The sequence below is a fragment of the Oncorhynchus tshawytscha genome, unplaced genomic scaffold (assembly GCF_018296145.1).
Source record: "Oncorhynchus tshawytscha isolate Ot180627B unplaced genomic scaffold, Otsh_v2.0 Un_contig_2708_pilon_pilon, whole genome shotgun sequence".
Classification (NCBI taxonomy): domain Eukaryota; kingdom Metazoa; phylum Chordata; class Actinopteri; order Salmoniformes; family Salmonidae; genus Oncorhynchus; species Oncorhynchus tshawytscha.
Window position 1 is genome coordinate 65,001 of NW_024609110.1, and position 17,500 is coordinate 82,500.

The window sequence follows — 17,500 nt, forward strand, 5'->3', positions numbered from 1 at the left end:
CTGGTAGTGTGTATATACCATGGTAGTGTATATATATATAACCTGGTAGTGTATATATACCATGGTAGTGTATATATATATAACCTGGTAGTGTATGTATATAACCTGGTAGTGTGTATATATCACCTGGTAGTGTATGTATATAACCTGGTAGTGTGTATATAACCTCGTAGTGTGTATATATAACCTGGTAGTATGTATATAACCTGGAAGTGCATATATAACCTGGTAGTGTATATATAACCTGGTAGTGAATATATATAACCTGGTAGTGTATATATATAACCTGGTAGTGTGTTTATATATATATAACCTGGTAGTGTGTATATAACCTGGTATTGTGTATTTCACCTGGTAGTGTATATACATATAACCTGGTAGTGTATATATATATAACCTGGTAGTGTGTATATAACCTGGTAGTGTATATATACCATGGTAGTGTATATATATATAAAAACCTGGTAGTGTGTATATATCACCTGGTAGTGTATATATAACCTGGTAGTGCATATATATAACCTGGTAGTGTATATATATAACCAGGTAGTGTATATATATATAACCTGGTAGTGTATATATAACCTGGTAGTGTATGTATATAACCTGGAAGTGTGTATATATCACCTGGTAGTGTATGTATATAACCTGGTAGTGTGTATATATCACCTGGTAGTGTATATGTAACCTGGAAGTGTATATATATAACCTGGTAGTGTATATATATAACCTGGTAGTGTATATATATATAACCTGATACTGTATATATATATATATATATATATAACCTGGTAGTGTGTATGTATAACCCGGTAGTGTATATATATATAACCTGGTAGTGTATATATATATAACCTGGTAGTGTATATATAACCAGGTAGTGTATATATATAACCTTGTTTTGTGTATATATATAACCTGGTAGTGTGTATATATAATACCTGGTAACCTGGTAGTGTGTTTATATATATATAACCTGGTAGTATGTATATAACCTGGTATTGTGTATTTCACCTGGTAGTGTATATATATATAACCTGGTAGTGGGTATATCTAACCTGGTAGAATATATATAACCTGGTAGTGTATATATAAAACCTGGTAGTGTATATATATATAACCTGGTAGTGTATATATAACCTGGTAGTGTATATATATAACCTGGTAGTGTATATATAACCTGGTAGTGTATATATATAACCTGGTAGTGTATATATAACCTGGTAGTGTATATATAACATGGTAGTGTATATATATAACCTGGTAGTGTTTATATAACCTGGTAGTGTATATATATAACCTGGTAGTGTATATATAACCTGGTAGTGTATATATATATATATATATATAACCTGGTAGTGTGTTTATATATATATAAAACCTGGTAGTGTATATATATAACCTGGTAGTGTGTGTATATGTAACCTGGTAGTGTGTATATATAACCTGGTAGTGTGTATATAACCTGGTAGTGTATATATACCATGGTAGTGTATATATATATAAAAACCTGGTAGTGTGTATATATCACCAGGTAGTGTATATATAACCTGGTAGTGCATATATATAACCTGGTAGTGTATATATATAACCAGGTAGTGTATATATATATAACCTGGTAGTGTATATATAACCTGGTAGTGTGTATATAACCTGGTAGTGTATATATAACCTGGTAGTGTGTATATATATATAACCTGGTAGTGTATATATATATATCACCTGGTAGTGTATATATATAACCTGGTAGTGTATATATATAACCTGGTAGTGTGTGTAAATATATATATATATATATATATATATATATATATATATATATATATATATATATATATATAGTATATATATATATATAACCTGGTAGTGTATATATAACCTGGTAGTATGTATATAACCTGGTAGTGTGTATATATTACCTTGTAGTGTGTATATATAACCTGGTAGTGTATATATATATATAACCTGGTAGTGTATATATATAACCTGGTAGTGTGTATATATTACCTGGTAGTGTATATATATATATAACCTGGTAGTGTATATATATAACCTGGTAGTGTATATATATAACCTGGTAGTGTATATATAACCTGGTAGTGTGTATATATAACACGTTATTGTATATATAACCTGGTAGTGTATATATAACCTGGTAGTGTGTATATATAACCTGGTAGTGTATATATATAACCTGGTAGTTTATATATATATAACCTGGTAGTGTATATATATAACCTGGTAGTGTATATATATAACCTGGTAGTGTATATATATATATATATATAACCTGGTAGTGTATATATATAACCTGGTAGTGCATATATATAACCTGGTAGTGTATATATATAACCTGGTAGTGTATATATATAACCTGGTAGTGTATATATATAACCTGGTAGTGTATATATATATATAACCTGGTAGTGTGTATGTATAACCTGGTAGTGTATATAGATAACCTGGTAGTGTATATATGTAATGTGTATAACCTGTGTGTTCTCTACTGTCCCCAGTATGTGGAAGATCCGTCGTGCCACGCTGGTCTCAGCCCTGTCACTGTACTACAACAGACCATGTGTGGTCTCAGCCACCTCCACTCACTAAACATAGGTACTATATACAGCTGTCTGTCCGTTCGTCCCGACCCTACCTACCTACCTTCCTTCCTTCCTTGTTTGGTCTCAGTCACCTCCACTCACCCAACATAAAGTACCAGTCAAAAGTTTGGACTCATTCAAGGTTATTTTTTAAACTATTTTCTGGAATAGTAGTCAGAACTATGCGTTATATACTATACTATGCGCCCATGAGAGTTACCCATGAAGAAGACCAGGAGTTGCCCATGCTGCAGAGGATAAGTTCATTAGAGTTAACTTGCTCTCACGAGGACGTTCAACATAAGGAATCATGTAAGAACCAAAAAAGTGTTAAACAAATCCAAATATATTTTATATTTGAGATTCTTCAAATAGCCACCCTGCCTCGATGACAGCTTTGTACACTCTTGGCATTCTCTCAACCAACTTCATATGGTAGTCACCTGGAATGCATTTCAATTAACAGGTGTGTCTTGTTAAAAGTTAATTTGGGGGATTTCTTTCCTTCTTAATGTGTTTGAGCCAATCAGTTGTGTTGTGACAAGGTAGGGATGGTTTACAGAAGATATCCCTATTTGGTAAAAGACCAAGTCCATATTATGGCAAGAACAGCTCAAATAAGCAAAGAGAAACGACAGTCCATCATTACTTTAAGACATGAAGGTCAGTCAATACGGAACATTTCAAGAACTTTGAAAGTTTCTTCAAGTGCAGTCGCAAAAACCATCAAGCGCTTTGATGAAACTGGCTCTCATGAGGACCGGCATAGGAAAGGAAGACCAGGAGTTACCCATGCTGCAGAGGATAAGTTCATTAGAGCTAACTGGCTCTCATGAGGACCGGCACAGGAAAGGAAGACCAGGAGTTACCCATGCTGCAGAGGATAAGTTCATCAGAGCTAACTGGCTCTCATGAGGACCGGCACAGGAAAGGAAGACCAGGAGTTACCCATGCTGCAGAGGATAAGTTCATTAGAGTTAACTGGCTCTCATGAGGACCGCCACAGGAAAGGAAGACCAGGAGTTACCCATGCTGCAGAGGATAAGTTCATTAGAGCTTCAGAAATTGCAGCCCAAATAAATACTTCAGAGTTGAAATAACATATTTTTATTTATTTATTATTGTTACCCATTTTTCTCGTGAAATCCATTGGTAGTAGGTGAACAGATGATCTCCGCATGTTTGGTTCCCACCGTGAAGCTTGGAGGAGGAGGTGTTATGGTGTGGGACTGCTCTGCTGGTGACACTGTCAGTTATTTATTTAGAATTCAAGGCACACTTACCCAGCATGGCTACCACAGCATTCTGCAGCGATATACCATCCCATCTGGTTTGGGCTTAGTGTTTGTTCTTCAACAGGACAATGACCCAACACACCTCCAGGCTGTGTAAGGGCTATTTGACCAAGAAGGAGAGTGATGGAGTGCTGCATCAGATGACCTGGCATCCACAATCCCACGTCCTAAACCACGTCCTAGACTCGAGACTGGACTTGGACTCAAACTCAAACACAAGGGACTCGAGACTCTAGGTTTAGTGATTTGACAACACCGCTGTTGACACCTCTCTCCCTCCATTTGTTAACTTCTCTCTCTCTCCATCTCTCTCTCTCTGCATCTCTCTCTCCATTTCTCTCTCCATCTCTCTCTCTGGTCTCTCTCTCTCTCTCTCTCTGATCTCTCTCTCTCTCTCTGATCTCTCTCCATCTCTCTCGCTCTCTCTCTCATCGCTCTCTCTCTCCGGTCTCTCTCTCCATCTCTCTCCCCATCTCTCTCATCTCTCTCATCTCTCGCTCTGGTCTCTCTCTCCATCTCTCTCAATCTCTCTCTCCATCTCTCCGGTCTCACTCTCATCTCTCTCCCTCGCTCTGGTCTCTCTCTCCATCTCTCTCTCCATTTCTCTCTCTCCATCTCTCTCTCTCCATCTCTCTCTCCGGTCTCTCTCTCCGGTCTCTCTCTCTCCGGTCTCCAGTCCACAGGGATCTGAAGCCTCGTAACATCCTGTTGTCTCAGCCAGGGCCCCTGGGGCGGGTGAGAGCGCTGATATCAGACTTCGGCCTGTGTAAAAAGATCCCTGAGGGAAGGACTAGTTTCTCTCTCCGCTCGGGGATACCGGGGACAGAGGGGTGGATCGCCCCAGAAGTACTGCTGGACACACCGGGACACAACCCGGTGAGAGATACAGAGGCGCGCACACACACACACACACACACACACACACACACACACACACACACACACACACACACACACACACACACACACACACACACACACACAACAAAGTAATTAATTAATTAAATACTATAAGGTTTTGATATCTTTCCATCCTCTGTGACATGAAAAACTTCAGTTCCCAGCAGGCTGTTTGTTCTACTGGGTTCTACTACTACTATAATACTACTCCTCTCTAGTGTGTTCTACTACTACTATAATACTACTCCTCTCTAGTGTGTTCTACTACTACTATAATACTACTCCTCTCTCTAGTGTGTTCTACTACTACTATAATACTACTCCTCTCTAGTGTGTTCTACTACTACTATAATACTACTCCTCTCTAGTGTGTTCTACTACTACCATAATACTACTCCTCTCTAGTGTGTTCTACTACTACTATAATACTACTCCTCTCTAGTGTGTTCTACTACTACCATAATACTACTCCTCTCTCTAGTGTGTTCTACTACTACTATAATACTACTCCTCTCTAGTGTGTTCTACTACTACCATAATACTACTCCTCTCTCTAGTGTGTTCTGCTACTACTATAATACTACTCCTCTCTCTCTCTAGTGTGTTCTACTACTACTATAATACTACTCCTCCCTCCCTCTAGTGTGTTCTACTACTACTATAATACTACTCCTCTCTAGTGTGTTCTACTACTACTATAATACTACTCCTCCCTCCCTCTAGTGTGTTCTACTACTACTATAATACTACTCCTCTCTAGTGTGTTCTACTACTACTATAATACTACTCCTCCCTCCCTCTAGTGTGTTCTACTACTACTATAATACTACTCCTCTCTAGTGTGTTCTACTACTACTATAATACTACTCCTCTCTCTAGTGTGTTCTACTACTACTATAATACTACTCCTCTCTAGTGTGTTCTACTACTACTATAATACTACTCCTCTCTCTAGTGTGTTCTACTACTACTATAAAACTACTCCTCTCTCTAGTGTGTTCTACTACTACTATAATACTACTCCTCTCTAGTGTGTTCTACTACTACTATAATACTACTCCTCTCTCTAGTGTGTTCTACTACTACTATAAAACTACTCCTCTCTCTAGTGTGTTCTGCTACTACTATAATACTACTCCTCTCTAGTGTGTTCTACTACTACTATAATACTACTCCTCTCTCTAGTGTGTTCTACTACAACTATAAAACTACTCCTCTCTCTAGTGTGTTCTACTACTACTATAATACTACTCCTCTCTAGTGTGTTCTACTACTACTATAATACTACTCCTCTCTCTCTCTCTAGTGTGTTCTACTACTACTATAATACTACTCCTCTCTCTAGTGTGTTCTACTACTACTATAATACTACTCCCTGTCTCTAGTGTGTTCTACTACTGCTGTAATACTACTCCTCTCTAGTGTGTTCTACTACTACGTTAATACTACTCCTCTCTCTAGTGTGTTCTACTACTACTATAATACTCCTCCTCTCTCTCTCTAGTGTGTTCTACTACTACTATAATACTCCTCCTCTCTCTCTCTAGTGTGTTCTACTACTACTATAATACTACTACTCCTCTCTAGTGTGTTCTACTACTACTATAATACTACTCCTCTCTAGTGTGTTCTACTACTACTATAATACTACTCCTCTCTCTAGTGTGTTCTACTACTACTATAATACTACTTCCTGTGTTCTACAGTGTTCTAACTATAATAATGTTGTGTCTCTCTCTAGACCCGTTGTGACCAGGCGGTGGATGTGTTCTACTACTACTATAATACTACTTCCTGTGTTCTACAGTGTTCTAACTATAATAATGTTGTGTCTCTCTCTAGACCCGTTGTGACCAGGCGGTGGATGTGTTCTACTACTACTATAATACTACTTCCTGTGTTCTACAGTGTTCTAACTATAATAATGTTGTGTCTCTCTCTAGACCCGTTGTGACCAGGCGGTGGATGTGTTCTACTACTACTATAATACTACTTCCTGTGTTCTACAGTGTTCTAACTATAATAATGTTGTGTCTCTCTCTAGACCCGTTGTGACCAGGCGGTGGATGTGTTCTACTACTACTATAATACTACTTCCTGTGTTCTACAGTGTTCTAACTATAATAATGTTGTGTCTCTCTCTAGACCCGTTGTGACCAGGCGGTGGATGTGTTCTCGGCAGGCTGTGTGTTCTACTACGTGGTCAGTAGGGGGCAGCACCCGTTTGGTGACACGCTACGACGCCAAGCTAACATCCTGACCGGGGAGTACTTCCTCACACACTTCCTGGAAGACGTGCATGGTGGGTGTGTGTCGTCTGTCGTTTAGAGACTCTTGAGATTCTGTGATTCTGATTGAGAGCTGTGCTCTAATTGGCTGTGTTGTGTGTCCGTCAGATGACGTCATAGCGCGGGACCTGATAGAGCGAATGATCAACAGCGATCCAGAGTCCCGCCCGTCCACTTCCTCTATTCTTAAACACCCGTTCTTCTGGAGCCCTGATAAGCAACTTCAGTTCTTCCAGGTACCCCTCTACCCTACCCCTACCCCTCTACCCTACCTCTCTACCCCCCTACCCCTCTACCCCCTACCCCTCTACCAGTCACCCCTCTACCCCCTGCCCCCTACCCCTCTACCCCTCTACCTCCCTACCCCTCTACCCCCTACCTCCCTACCCCTCTGCCCCCTACCTCCCTACCCCTCTGCCCCCCTCTACCCCTCTACCTCCCTACCCCCTCTACCCTCTACCCTCTACCCCCTGCCTCCCTACCCCTCTACCCCCTGCCTCCCTACCCCTCTACCCCTCTACCCCCTACCCCTCTACCCCCTACCTCCCTACCCCAACGCCCTACCCCTCTATCCCTCTACCTCCCTACCCCTCTACCCCCCTCTACCTCCCTACCACCCCTCTACCCCCCCCTACCCCCTACCTCCCTACCCCTCTACCTCCCTACCCCCTACCCCTCTGCCCCCTACCCCTCTGCCCCCTACCCCTCTACCCCTCTGCCTCTACCCCCTACCCCACTGCCCCCCTACCCCCTCTACCCCTCTGCCCCCTGCCCCCTGCCCCCTCCTACCCCTCCCTCCCTACCCCTCTGCCCTACCCCCTACCCCCTACCCCTCTGCCCCCCCTGCCCCCTGCCCTCTACCCCTCCCTACCCCCCTGCCCCCTACCCCTCTGCCCCCCTGCCCCCCTACCCCCCTCCCCCCTCTGCCCTCTGCCCCCCTGCCCCCCTGCCCCCCCCCCCTCTGCCCCCTGCCCCCCTGCCCTCTACCCTCTACCCCCCTACCCCTCTGCCCTCTGCCCCCCCTACCCCCTGCCCCTCTGCCCCCTACCCCTCTGCCCTCTACCCCCCTGCCCCTCTGCCCCCTGCCCCTCCCTACCCCTCTACCCCCCTACCCCTCTACCCCCCTGCCCCCCTACCCCTCTGCCCCCTACCCCTCTGCCCCCCACCCCCTCTGCCCCTCCCTCTGCCCCCTGCCCCTCTGCCCCTCTGCCCCCTACCCCCCTCTGCCCCTCTACCCCCCCCCTGCCCCCCCTCTACCCTCTACCCCTCTGCCCCCCCCTGCCCCCTGCCCCCCTACCCCCCCCTCTACCCCCTACCCCCTACCCCTCTACCCCTCTACCCCCTCTGCCCCCTACCCCTCTGCCCCCTACCCCCTCTGCCCCTCTACCTCCCCCCTCTGCCCCCTACCCCTCTACCCCCTGCCCTCTACCCTCTACCCCCCTACCCCTCTACCCCCTACCCCCTCTACCCCTCTGCCCCCTACCCCTCTACCCCTCTATCCCTCTACCTCCCTACCCCTCCCTCCCCTCTACCCCCTCTACCTCCCTACCCCTCTGCCCCTCCCCTCTCTGCCCCTCTACCCCTCTACCCCTCTACCCCCTACCCCTCTACCCCCCCTCTACCTCCCTACCCCCCCCCCCTCTGCCCCTCTACCCCCCTCTGCCCTCTACCTCCCTACCCCTCTGCCCCTCTACCTCCCTGCCCCTCTGTCCCTCTAGACCTCCCTGCCCCTCTGCCCCTCTGCCCCTCTGCCCCTCTACCTCCCTACCCCTCTAACCCTCTGCCCCTAGAGTCTTCTAGTACCCCTCTACCCCTCTACCTCCCTACCCCTCTACCCCCTCTACCCTCCCTCTACCCCCTAGAGAACCCTTCTACCCCTCTAACCTCCCTACCCCTCTACCCCTCTACCCCTCTACCCCTCTACCCCTCTGAGAATCCCCTCTGCCCCTCTAGTCCCTCTGCCCTCTACCCCTCTACCCCTCTACCTCCCTACCCCTACCCTCTACCCCTCTAGAACCTCCCTACCCCTCTGCCCCTCTAGACCCCTCTGCCCCCCTACCCCTCTAACCCTCTACCCCTCTACCTCCCTGCCCCTCTACCCCCTCTACCCCTCTACCTCCCTACCCCTCTACCCTCTAGAGAATCTTACCCCCTCTACCCCTCATCTCGTAGAATCTGCTACACACAATAGAGGAAGAGAGTCTTCTAGAACTAACTGTTGAGAATCTAGATAGAGAATAGAGAATCTTAGAGAGTCTTCTAGAACTAACTGTTGAGAATCTAGATAGAGAATAGAGGATCTTAGAGAGTCTTCTAGAACTAACTGTTGAGAATCTAGATAGAGAATAGAGAATCTTAGAGAGTCTTCTAGAACTAACTGTTGAGAATCTAGATAGAGAATAGAGAATCTTAGAGAGTCTTCTAGAACTAACTGTTGAGAATCTAGATAGAGAATAGAGAATCTTAGAGAGTCTTCTAGAACTAACTGTTGAGAATCTAGATAGAGAATAGAGAATCTTAGAGAGTCTTCTAGAACTAACTGTTGAGAATCTAGATAGAGAATAGAGAATCTTAGAGAGTCTTCTAGAACTAACTGTTGAGAATCTAGATAGAGAATAGAGAATCTTAGAGAGTCTTCTAGAACTAACTGTTGAGAATCTAGATAGAGAATAGAGAATCTTAGAGAGTCTTCTAGAACTAACTGTTGAGAATCTAGATAGAGAATAGAGAATCTTAGAGAGTCTTCTAGAACTAACTGTTGAGAATCTAGATAGAGAATAGAGAATCTTAGAGAGTCTTCTAGAACTAACTGTTGAGAATCTAGATAGAGAATAGAGAATCTTAGAGAGTCTTCTAGAACTAACTGTTGAGAATCTAGATAGAGAATAGAGAATCTTAGAGAGTCTTCTAGAACTAACCGTTGAGAATCTAGATAGAGAATAGAGGATCTTAGAGAGTCTTCTAGAACTAACTGTTGAGAATCTAGATAGAGAATAGAGAATCTTAGAGAGTCTTCTAGAACTAACCGTTGAGAATCTAGATAGAGAATAGAGGATCTTAGAGGGTCTTCTCTTCATGTCCTTGTGTGTTTGACGACAGCTGATAAGCACAATAGGGCTCTCCTAAAACTAACTGTTGGAGGGACAAAAGTGTGATTGAGCATGAGATGACTCCTCATTATAGATCAGGCTAGTATGTTGATATTTGACTGTAGTTTTAGTTATTAGTGGGTAAAACAGATTAGATGACTCATTATAGATTAGGCTAGTATGTTGATATTTGACTGTAATTTTAGTTATTAGTAGGTAAAACAGATTAGATGACTCCTCATTATAGATCAGCGTAGTATGTTGAAATTTGACTGTAGTTTTAGTTAGTAGTTTTTCCTAGCCACTGTGCTTCTACACCTGCATTGTTTGGGGTTTTAGGCTGGGTTTCTGTACAGCACTTTGAGATATCAGCTGATGTACGAAGGGCTATATAAATACATTTGATTTGATTTGATTGGTTAGGATGTGAGTGACCGTATAGAGAAGGAACCTACAGACAGCACCATGGTGGTGAGGCTGGAGACGGCTGGCAGAGCTGTAGTACGAACCAACTGGAGAATGCACATCTCTGTTCCTCTGCAGACAGGTAACACACCAGACAGGTAACACATCAGACAGGTAACACACATCAGACAGGTAACACACATCAGACAGGTAACACACATCAGACAGGTAACACACCAGACAGGTAACACACCAGACAGGTAACACACACCTGACAGGTAACACACACCTGACAGGTAACACACATCAGACAGGTAACACACATCAGACAGGTAACACACCAGACAGGCCAGACAGGTAACACATCAGACAGGTAACACACCAGACAGGTAACACATCAGACAAGTAACACACCAGACAGGTAACACACCAGACAGGTAACACATCAGACAGGTAACACACCAGACAGGTAACACATCAGACAGGTAACACACACCTGACAGGTAACACACACCTGACAGGTAACACACATCAGACAGGTAACACACATCAGACAGGTAACACACCAGACAGGCCAGACAGGTAACACATCAGACAGGTAACACACATCAGACAGGTAACACACCTGACAGGTAACACACACCAGACAGGTAACACACCTGACAGGTAACACACACCAGACAGGTAACACACCAGACAGGTAACACACCAGACAGACCAGACAGGTAACACACCAGACAGGTAACACACCGGACAGGTAACACATCAGACAGGTAACACACCAGACAGGTAACACACCAGACAGACCAGACAGGTAACACATCAGACAGGTAACACTCATCTCTCTGTGTTTTCTCTCCAGACCTGAGGAAGTTCAGGACGTATAAAGGAAACTCAGTCAGAGACCTGCTCCGAGCCATGAGAAATAAGGTATCTCTTATTTATATATATATATATATATGCTCCAAGCCATGAGAAATAAGGTACAAGATATACTGTTATATATAGTATAGTATAGTATACACTGAGTATACAAAACATATATACGGTTATATATAGTATACACCTAGTATACAAAACCTATATACTGTTATATATAGTATAGTATAGTATACACTGAGTAGATAAAACATATATACTGTTATATATAGTATAGTATACACTGAGTATACAAAACCTATATACTGTTATATATAGTATACACCTAGTATACAAAACCTATATACTGTTATATATAGTATAGTATAGTATACACTGAGTAGATAAAACATATATACTGTTATATATAGTATAGTATACACTGAGTATACAAAACATATATACTGTTATATATAGTATACACTAAGTATACAAAACATATATGCTGTTATATATAGTATAGTATACACTGAGTATACAAAACATATATAGTATAGTATACAATGAGTATAAAAAACATATATACTGTTATATATAGTATAGTATAGTATACACTGAGTATACAAAACATATATACTGTTATATATAGTATAGTATACACTGAGTATACAAAACATATATACTGTTATATATAGTATAGTATAGTATACACTGAGTATACAAAACCTATATACTGTTATATATAGTATACAAAACCTATATACTGTTATATATAGTATAGTATAGTATACACTGAGTAGATAAAACATATATACTGTTATATATATAGTATACACTGAGTATACAAAACATATATACTGCTATATATAGTATAGTATAGTATACACTGAGTATACAAAACATATATACTGTTATATATAGTATAGTATAGTATACACTGAGTATAAAAACATATATACTGTTATATATAGTATACACTGAGTATACAAAACATATATACTGTTATATATAGTATAGTATAGTATACACTGAGTATACAAAACATATATACTGTTATATATAGTATAGTATAGTATACAAAACATATATACTGTTATATATAGTATAGTCTAGAAAACACTGAGTATAAAAACATATATACTGTTATATATAGTATACACTGAGTATACAAAACATATACTGTTATATATAGTATAGTATAGTATACACTGAGTATACAAAACATATATACTGTTATATATAGTATAGTATAGTATACAAAACATATATACTGTTATATATAGTATAGTCTAGAAAACACTGAGTATATACAAAACATATATACTGTTATATATAGTATAGTCTAGTATACACTGAGTAGATAAAACATTAATTGATGTCACTGTTAAATCCACTTCAATCAGTGGGTGAATGGGAAAGACTAAATATTTCAGTGCCTTTGAAAGGGCCTTTGAAAGGGGTATGGTAGTATGTGCCAGGTGCACCGGTTTGGGTCAAGAACTGCAACGCTGCTGGGTTTTTCACACTCAACAGTTTCCCGTGTGTATCAAGAATGGTCCACCACCCAAAGGACATCCAGCCAACTGTGGGAAGCATTGGAGGTCAACATGGGCCAGCATCCCTGTGGAAGGCTTTCAACACCTTGTAGAGTCCATGCCCCAGCGAATTGAGGTTGTTCGCAGGGTAAAAGGGCTAGAGGGGGGAACTCAATATTAGGAAGGTGTTCTTAATGTTTTGTCCACTCAGTGTATACGCCTGTTCACACAGGAGACATGAGGAATAAGGGAAACATGCTGCTTTTTTCAGGCCAAAAATGTGTTATACTAGTGGTAAATGTTGAAATGGTTGGAGGATAGTGTTGAACTTCCTGTTTCTCTCTCTCTCTCTTCCTGTTTCTCTCTCTCTCTCTTCCTGTCTCTCTCTCTCTCTCTTCCTGTCTCTCTCTCTTCCTGTCTCTCCCTCTCTCTTCCTGTCTCTCTCTCTCTCTTCCTGTCTCTCTCTCTATCTCTTCCTGTCTCTCTCTCTCCCTCTCTCTTCCTGTCTCTCTCTCTCTCTTTCCTGTCTCTCTCTCTCTCTCTCTCTTCCTCTCTTCTGTCTCTCTCTCTCTCTTCCTGTCTCTCTCCCTCTCTTCTCTCTCCCTCTCTCTTCCTGTCTCTCTCTCTCTCTCTCTTCCTGTCTCTCTTCCCTCTCTATCTTCCTTCCTGTCTCCCTCTCTCTTCCTGTCTCTCTCTCTCTCTCTTCCTGTCTCTCCCTCTCTCTCCCCTGTCTCTTCCCTCTCTCTCTTCCTGTCTCTCTCTCTCTTCCTGTCTCTCTCTCTTCCTTCCCTCTCTCTCTCTCTTCCTGTCTCTCTCTCTCTCTTCCCTGTCTCTCTCTCTCTCTCTTCCTGTCTCTCTCTCTCTCTTCCTGTCTCTCTCTCTCTCTCTCTTCCTGTCTCTCTCTCTCTTCTCTCTCTCTCTCTCTCTTCCTGTCTCTCTCTCTCTCTCTCTCTTTTCATGTCTCTTCTCTCTTCCTCTCTCTCTCTCTCTTCCTGTCTCTCTCTCTCTTCCTCTCTTCTCTCTTCCTGTCTCTCTCTCTTCTTCTCTTCCTGTCTCTCTCTCTCTTCCTGTCTCTCTCTTCCTGTCTCTCCCTCTCTCTCTTCCTGTCTCTCTCTCTCTCTCTCTTCCTGTCTCTCTCTCTCTCTCTTCCCTATCTCTCTCTCTCTCTCTCTCTTCCTGTCTCTCTCTCTCTGTCTCTCTCTCTCTCTCTCTTCCTGTCTCTATCTCTCTCTTCCTGTCTCTCTCTCTTTCTGTCTCTCTCCTCTCTTCCTGTCTCTCTCTCTCTCTCTTCCTGTCTCTCTCCCTCTCTTCCTCTCTCTCTCTCTCTCTCTCTTCCTCTCTCTTCTCTCTCTCTCTTCCTGTCTCTCTCTCTCTCTTCCTCTTCCTCTCTCTCTTTCCTGTCTCTCTCTCTCTTCCTGTATCCCTCTCTCTCTCCTGTCCTCTCTCTCTTCCTGTCTATATGTCTCTTCTCTCCTTCCTCTCTCTCTTCCTGTCTCTCTCTCTCTCCTCTCTCTCTTCCTCTCTCTCTCCTTCTCTCTCTTCCTCTCTCTTCCTGTCTCTCTCTCCTGTCTCTCTCTCTCTTCCTGTCTCTCTCTCTCTCTTCCTGTCTCTCCCTCTCTCTCTTCTCTCTCTCTCTCTCTCTTCCTGTCTCTTCCTGTCTCTCTTCCTCTCTCTCCTCTCTCTCTTCCTGTCTCTCTCTCTCTCTCTCTTCCTGTCTCTCTCTCTCTCTTCCTGTCTCTCTCCTGTCCTCTCTCCCTCTCTCTTCCTGTCTCTCTCTCTCTCTATCTCTTCCAATCTCTCTCTCTTCTTCTCTCTCTCTTCCTGTCTCTCTCTCTCTTCCTGTCTCTCTCTCTCTCTCTCTTCTGTCTCTCTATATATTTTTCTCTCTCTTCCTGTCTCTCTATATATATATTCTCTCTCTATCTTATATGTCTTCTAGAATATATATCTATATATATATATCTTCCTGTCTCTCTCTCTAATCTATATGTCTCTCTCTCCTATCCTCTCTCTTCCTCTCTTCCTGTCTCTCTCTCTCTCTTCCTGTCTCTCTCTCTTCTGTCTCTCTCTCTCTCTCTTCCTCTCTCTCTCTCTTCCTGTCTCTCTCTCTCTCTCTTCCTGTCTCTTTCCTGTCTCTCTCTCTCTTCCTGTCTCTCTGTCTCTCTCTTCCTGTCTCTCTCTCTCTCTTCTGTCTCTGTCTCTCTCTCTTCTCTTCTCTGTCTCTCTCTTCTCTCTCTTCTCTCTCTCTTCCTGTCTCTCTCTCTCTCTTCCTTCTCTATCTCTCTTATATATCTCTCTCTCTTATCTATCCTCTCTTCTCTCTCTCTTCCTGTCTATATATCTCTATCTCTGATCTCTCTCTCTCTTCCTGTGATCTGATATCTCTTCCTCTCTCTTCCTGTCTCTTCCTGTCGCTATCTCTCTTCCTGTCTCTCTCTCTCTCTTCTCTCTCTGTCCTGTCTAATCTCTCTTCCTGTCTCTCTCTTCTCTCTCTTCTTCCTGTCTCTCTCTCTCTCTTCCTGTCTCTCTCTCTCTCCTGTCTCTCTCTCTCTCTTCCTGTCTCTCTCTCTCTCTTCCTGTCTCTCTCTCTCTCTTCCTGTCTCTCTCTCTCTTCCTGTTCTGTCTCTCTCTCTTCCTGTCTCTCTATCTCTCTTCCTGTCTCTCTTCTCTCTCTTCCTGTCTCTCTCTCTCTTCCTGTCTCTCTCTCTCTCTCTCTTCCTGTCTCTCTCTCTCTCTTCCTGTCTCTCTCTCTTCCTGACTCTCTCATTTCTCTTCCTGTCTCTCTCTCTCTCTTTCTGTCTTCTAGTTCTCTCTTCCTGTCTCTCTCTTCCTGTCTCTCTCTCTTTCCTGTCTCTCTCTCTCTCTCTCTCTCTCTTCCTGTCTCTCTCTCTCTTCTGTCAGTTCTCTCTCTCTCTCTGTCTCTCTCTCTCTCTTCCTGTCTCTCTCTCTCTCTTCCTGTCTCTCTTCTCTCTCTTTCTGTCTCTCTCTCTCTCTTCCTGTCTCTCTGATCTCTCTCTTTTCATGTCTCTCTCTCTTAAATCTCTCTTGATTCTCTTATCCTGTCTCTCTCTCTCTTCCTGTCTCTCGTCTCTCTCTCTTCCTGTAGGAACCTCTCAGTATCTATATATGTCTCATGGTGGTCTTCCTGTCTCTCTCTGGCTTCCTGTCTTGATATATGTATATATATCTATCTCTTCCTGTCTGCTCTCTCTCTCTTCCTGCTCTCTCTCTTCCTGTCTTCCTGTCTCTTCCTGTCTCTCTCATTTCCTGTCTCTTCCTCTCTCTTCCTGTCTCTCTCTTCTCTCTCTTCCTGTCTCTCCCTCTCTCTCTTCCTGTCTCTCTCTCTCTCTTCCTGTCTCTCTCTCTCTTTCCTCTCTGTCTCTCTCTCTCTCTTCCTGTCTCTCTCTCTCTCTTCCTGTCTCTCTCTCTCTCTTCCTGTCTCTCTCTCTCTCTCTTCCTGTCTCTCTCTCTCTCTTCCTGTCTCTCTCTCTCTTCCTGTCTCTCTCTCCTCTTCTTCTGTCTCTCTCTCTCTCTTCCTGTCTGTCTCTCTCTCTTCCTGTCTCTCTCTCTCTCTCTTCCTGTCTCTCTCTCTCTTCCTGTCTCTCTCTCTCTCCTCTCTCCTCTCTCTCTCTTCTGTCTCTCTCTCTCTCTTCCTGTCTCTCTCTCTCTTCCTGTCTCTCCCTCTCTCTCTCTTCCTGTCTCTCTATATCCTGTCTATCTCTCTTCTCTCTTCTCTTTTCATGTCTCTCCCTCTCTCTTCCTGTCCTCTCTCTCTCTTCCTGTCTCTCTCTCTCTCTTCCTGTCTCTCTCTCTCTTCCTGTCTCTCTCTCCTCTCTCTCTTCCTGTATATATATATATATATATATCTTCCTGATATAACTCTCTTCCTGTCTCTCTCTCTCTCTTCTTCCTGTCTCTCTCTCTCTCTCTTCCTGTCTCTCTCTCTCTCTCAGGTCTTCCTGTCTCTCTCTCTCTCTTCCTGTCTCTCTCTCTCTCTTCCTGTCTCTCTCTCTCTCTCTGTCTCTTCGCTCTCTCTCTCTTCCTGTCTCTCTCTCTCTCTTCCTGTCTCTCTCTCTCTCTTCCTGTCTCTCTCTCTCTCTTCCTCTTCCTGTCTCTCTCTCTCTCTCTTCCTGTCTCTCTCTCTCTCTTCCTGTCTCTCTCTCTCTTCCTGTCTCTCTCTCTCTCTTCTGTCTGTCTCTCTCTCTTCCTGTCTCTCTCTCCTCTCTCTCTTCCTGTCTCTCTCTCTCTCTCTTCCTGTCTCTCTCTCTCTTCTCTCCCTCTCTCTCTCTCTCTTCTGTCTCCTCTCTCTTCCTGTCTCTATCTCTCTTTTCCTGTCTCCTCTCTCTCTTCCTGAGAAATCTTCTTCTCTCTTCCTCTCTATATCTCTCTCTTATATGCTGTCTCTATAGAAATCTCTCTTCCTGTCTTATCTCTTTCTCTTCCTGTCTCTATACAAAACATATATATATATCTATCCTATCTCTCTCTACTGTCTCTATATCTCTTTCCTGTCTCCTCTCTATCTCCTTC

At 43.2% G+C, this 17,500-nt stretch overlaps 1 protein-coding gene across 3 annotated transcripts in view; it reads left to right on the forward strand.

The window, feature by feature from the left end:
- The window catches only part of ern2 (endoplasmic reticulum to nucleus signaling 2), a 67,642-nt gene that overhangs the window by 43,835 nt on the left and 6,307 nt on the right, over nucleotides 1–17,500 (forward strand). For 2 of the 3 annotated variants that reach the window (XM_042314221.1, XM_042314222.1), the window contains exons 17-22: nucleotides 2,517–2,613; nucleotides 4,572–4,771; nucleotides 6,941–7,097; nucleotides 7,192–7,319; nucleotides 10,596–10,719; nucleotides 11,440–11,507. In XM_042314221.1, coding sequence (XP_042170155.1) covers nucleotides 2,517–2,613; nucleotides 4,572–4,771; nucleotides 6,941–7,097; nucleotides 7,192–7,319; nucleotides 10,596–10,719; nucleotides 11,440–11,507 — 774 coding nt within the window. Of the gene's footprint in view, nucleotides 1–2,516; nucleotides 2,614–4,571; nucleotides 4,772–6,536; nucleotides 6,859–6,940; nucleotides 7,098–7,191; nucleotides 7,320–10,595; nucleotides 10,720–11,439; nucleotides 11,508–17,500 lie in introns of those variants that run through there. The other variant, XM_042314223.1, reaches the window with a different exon arrangement.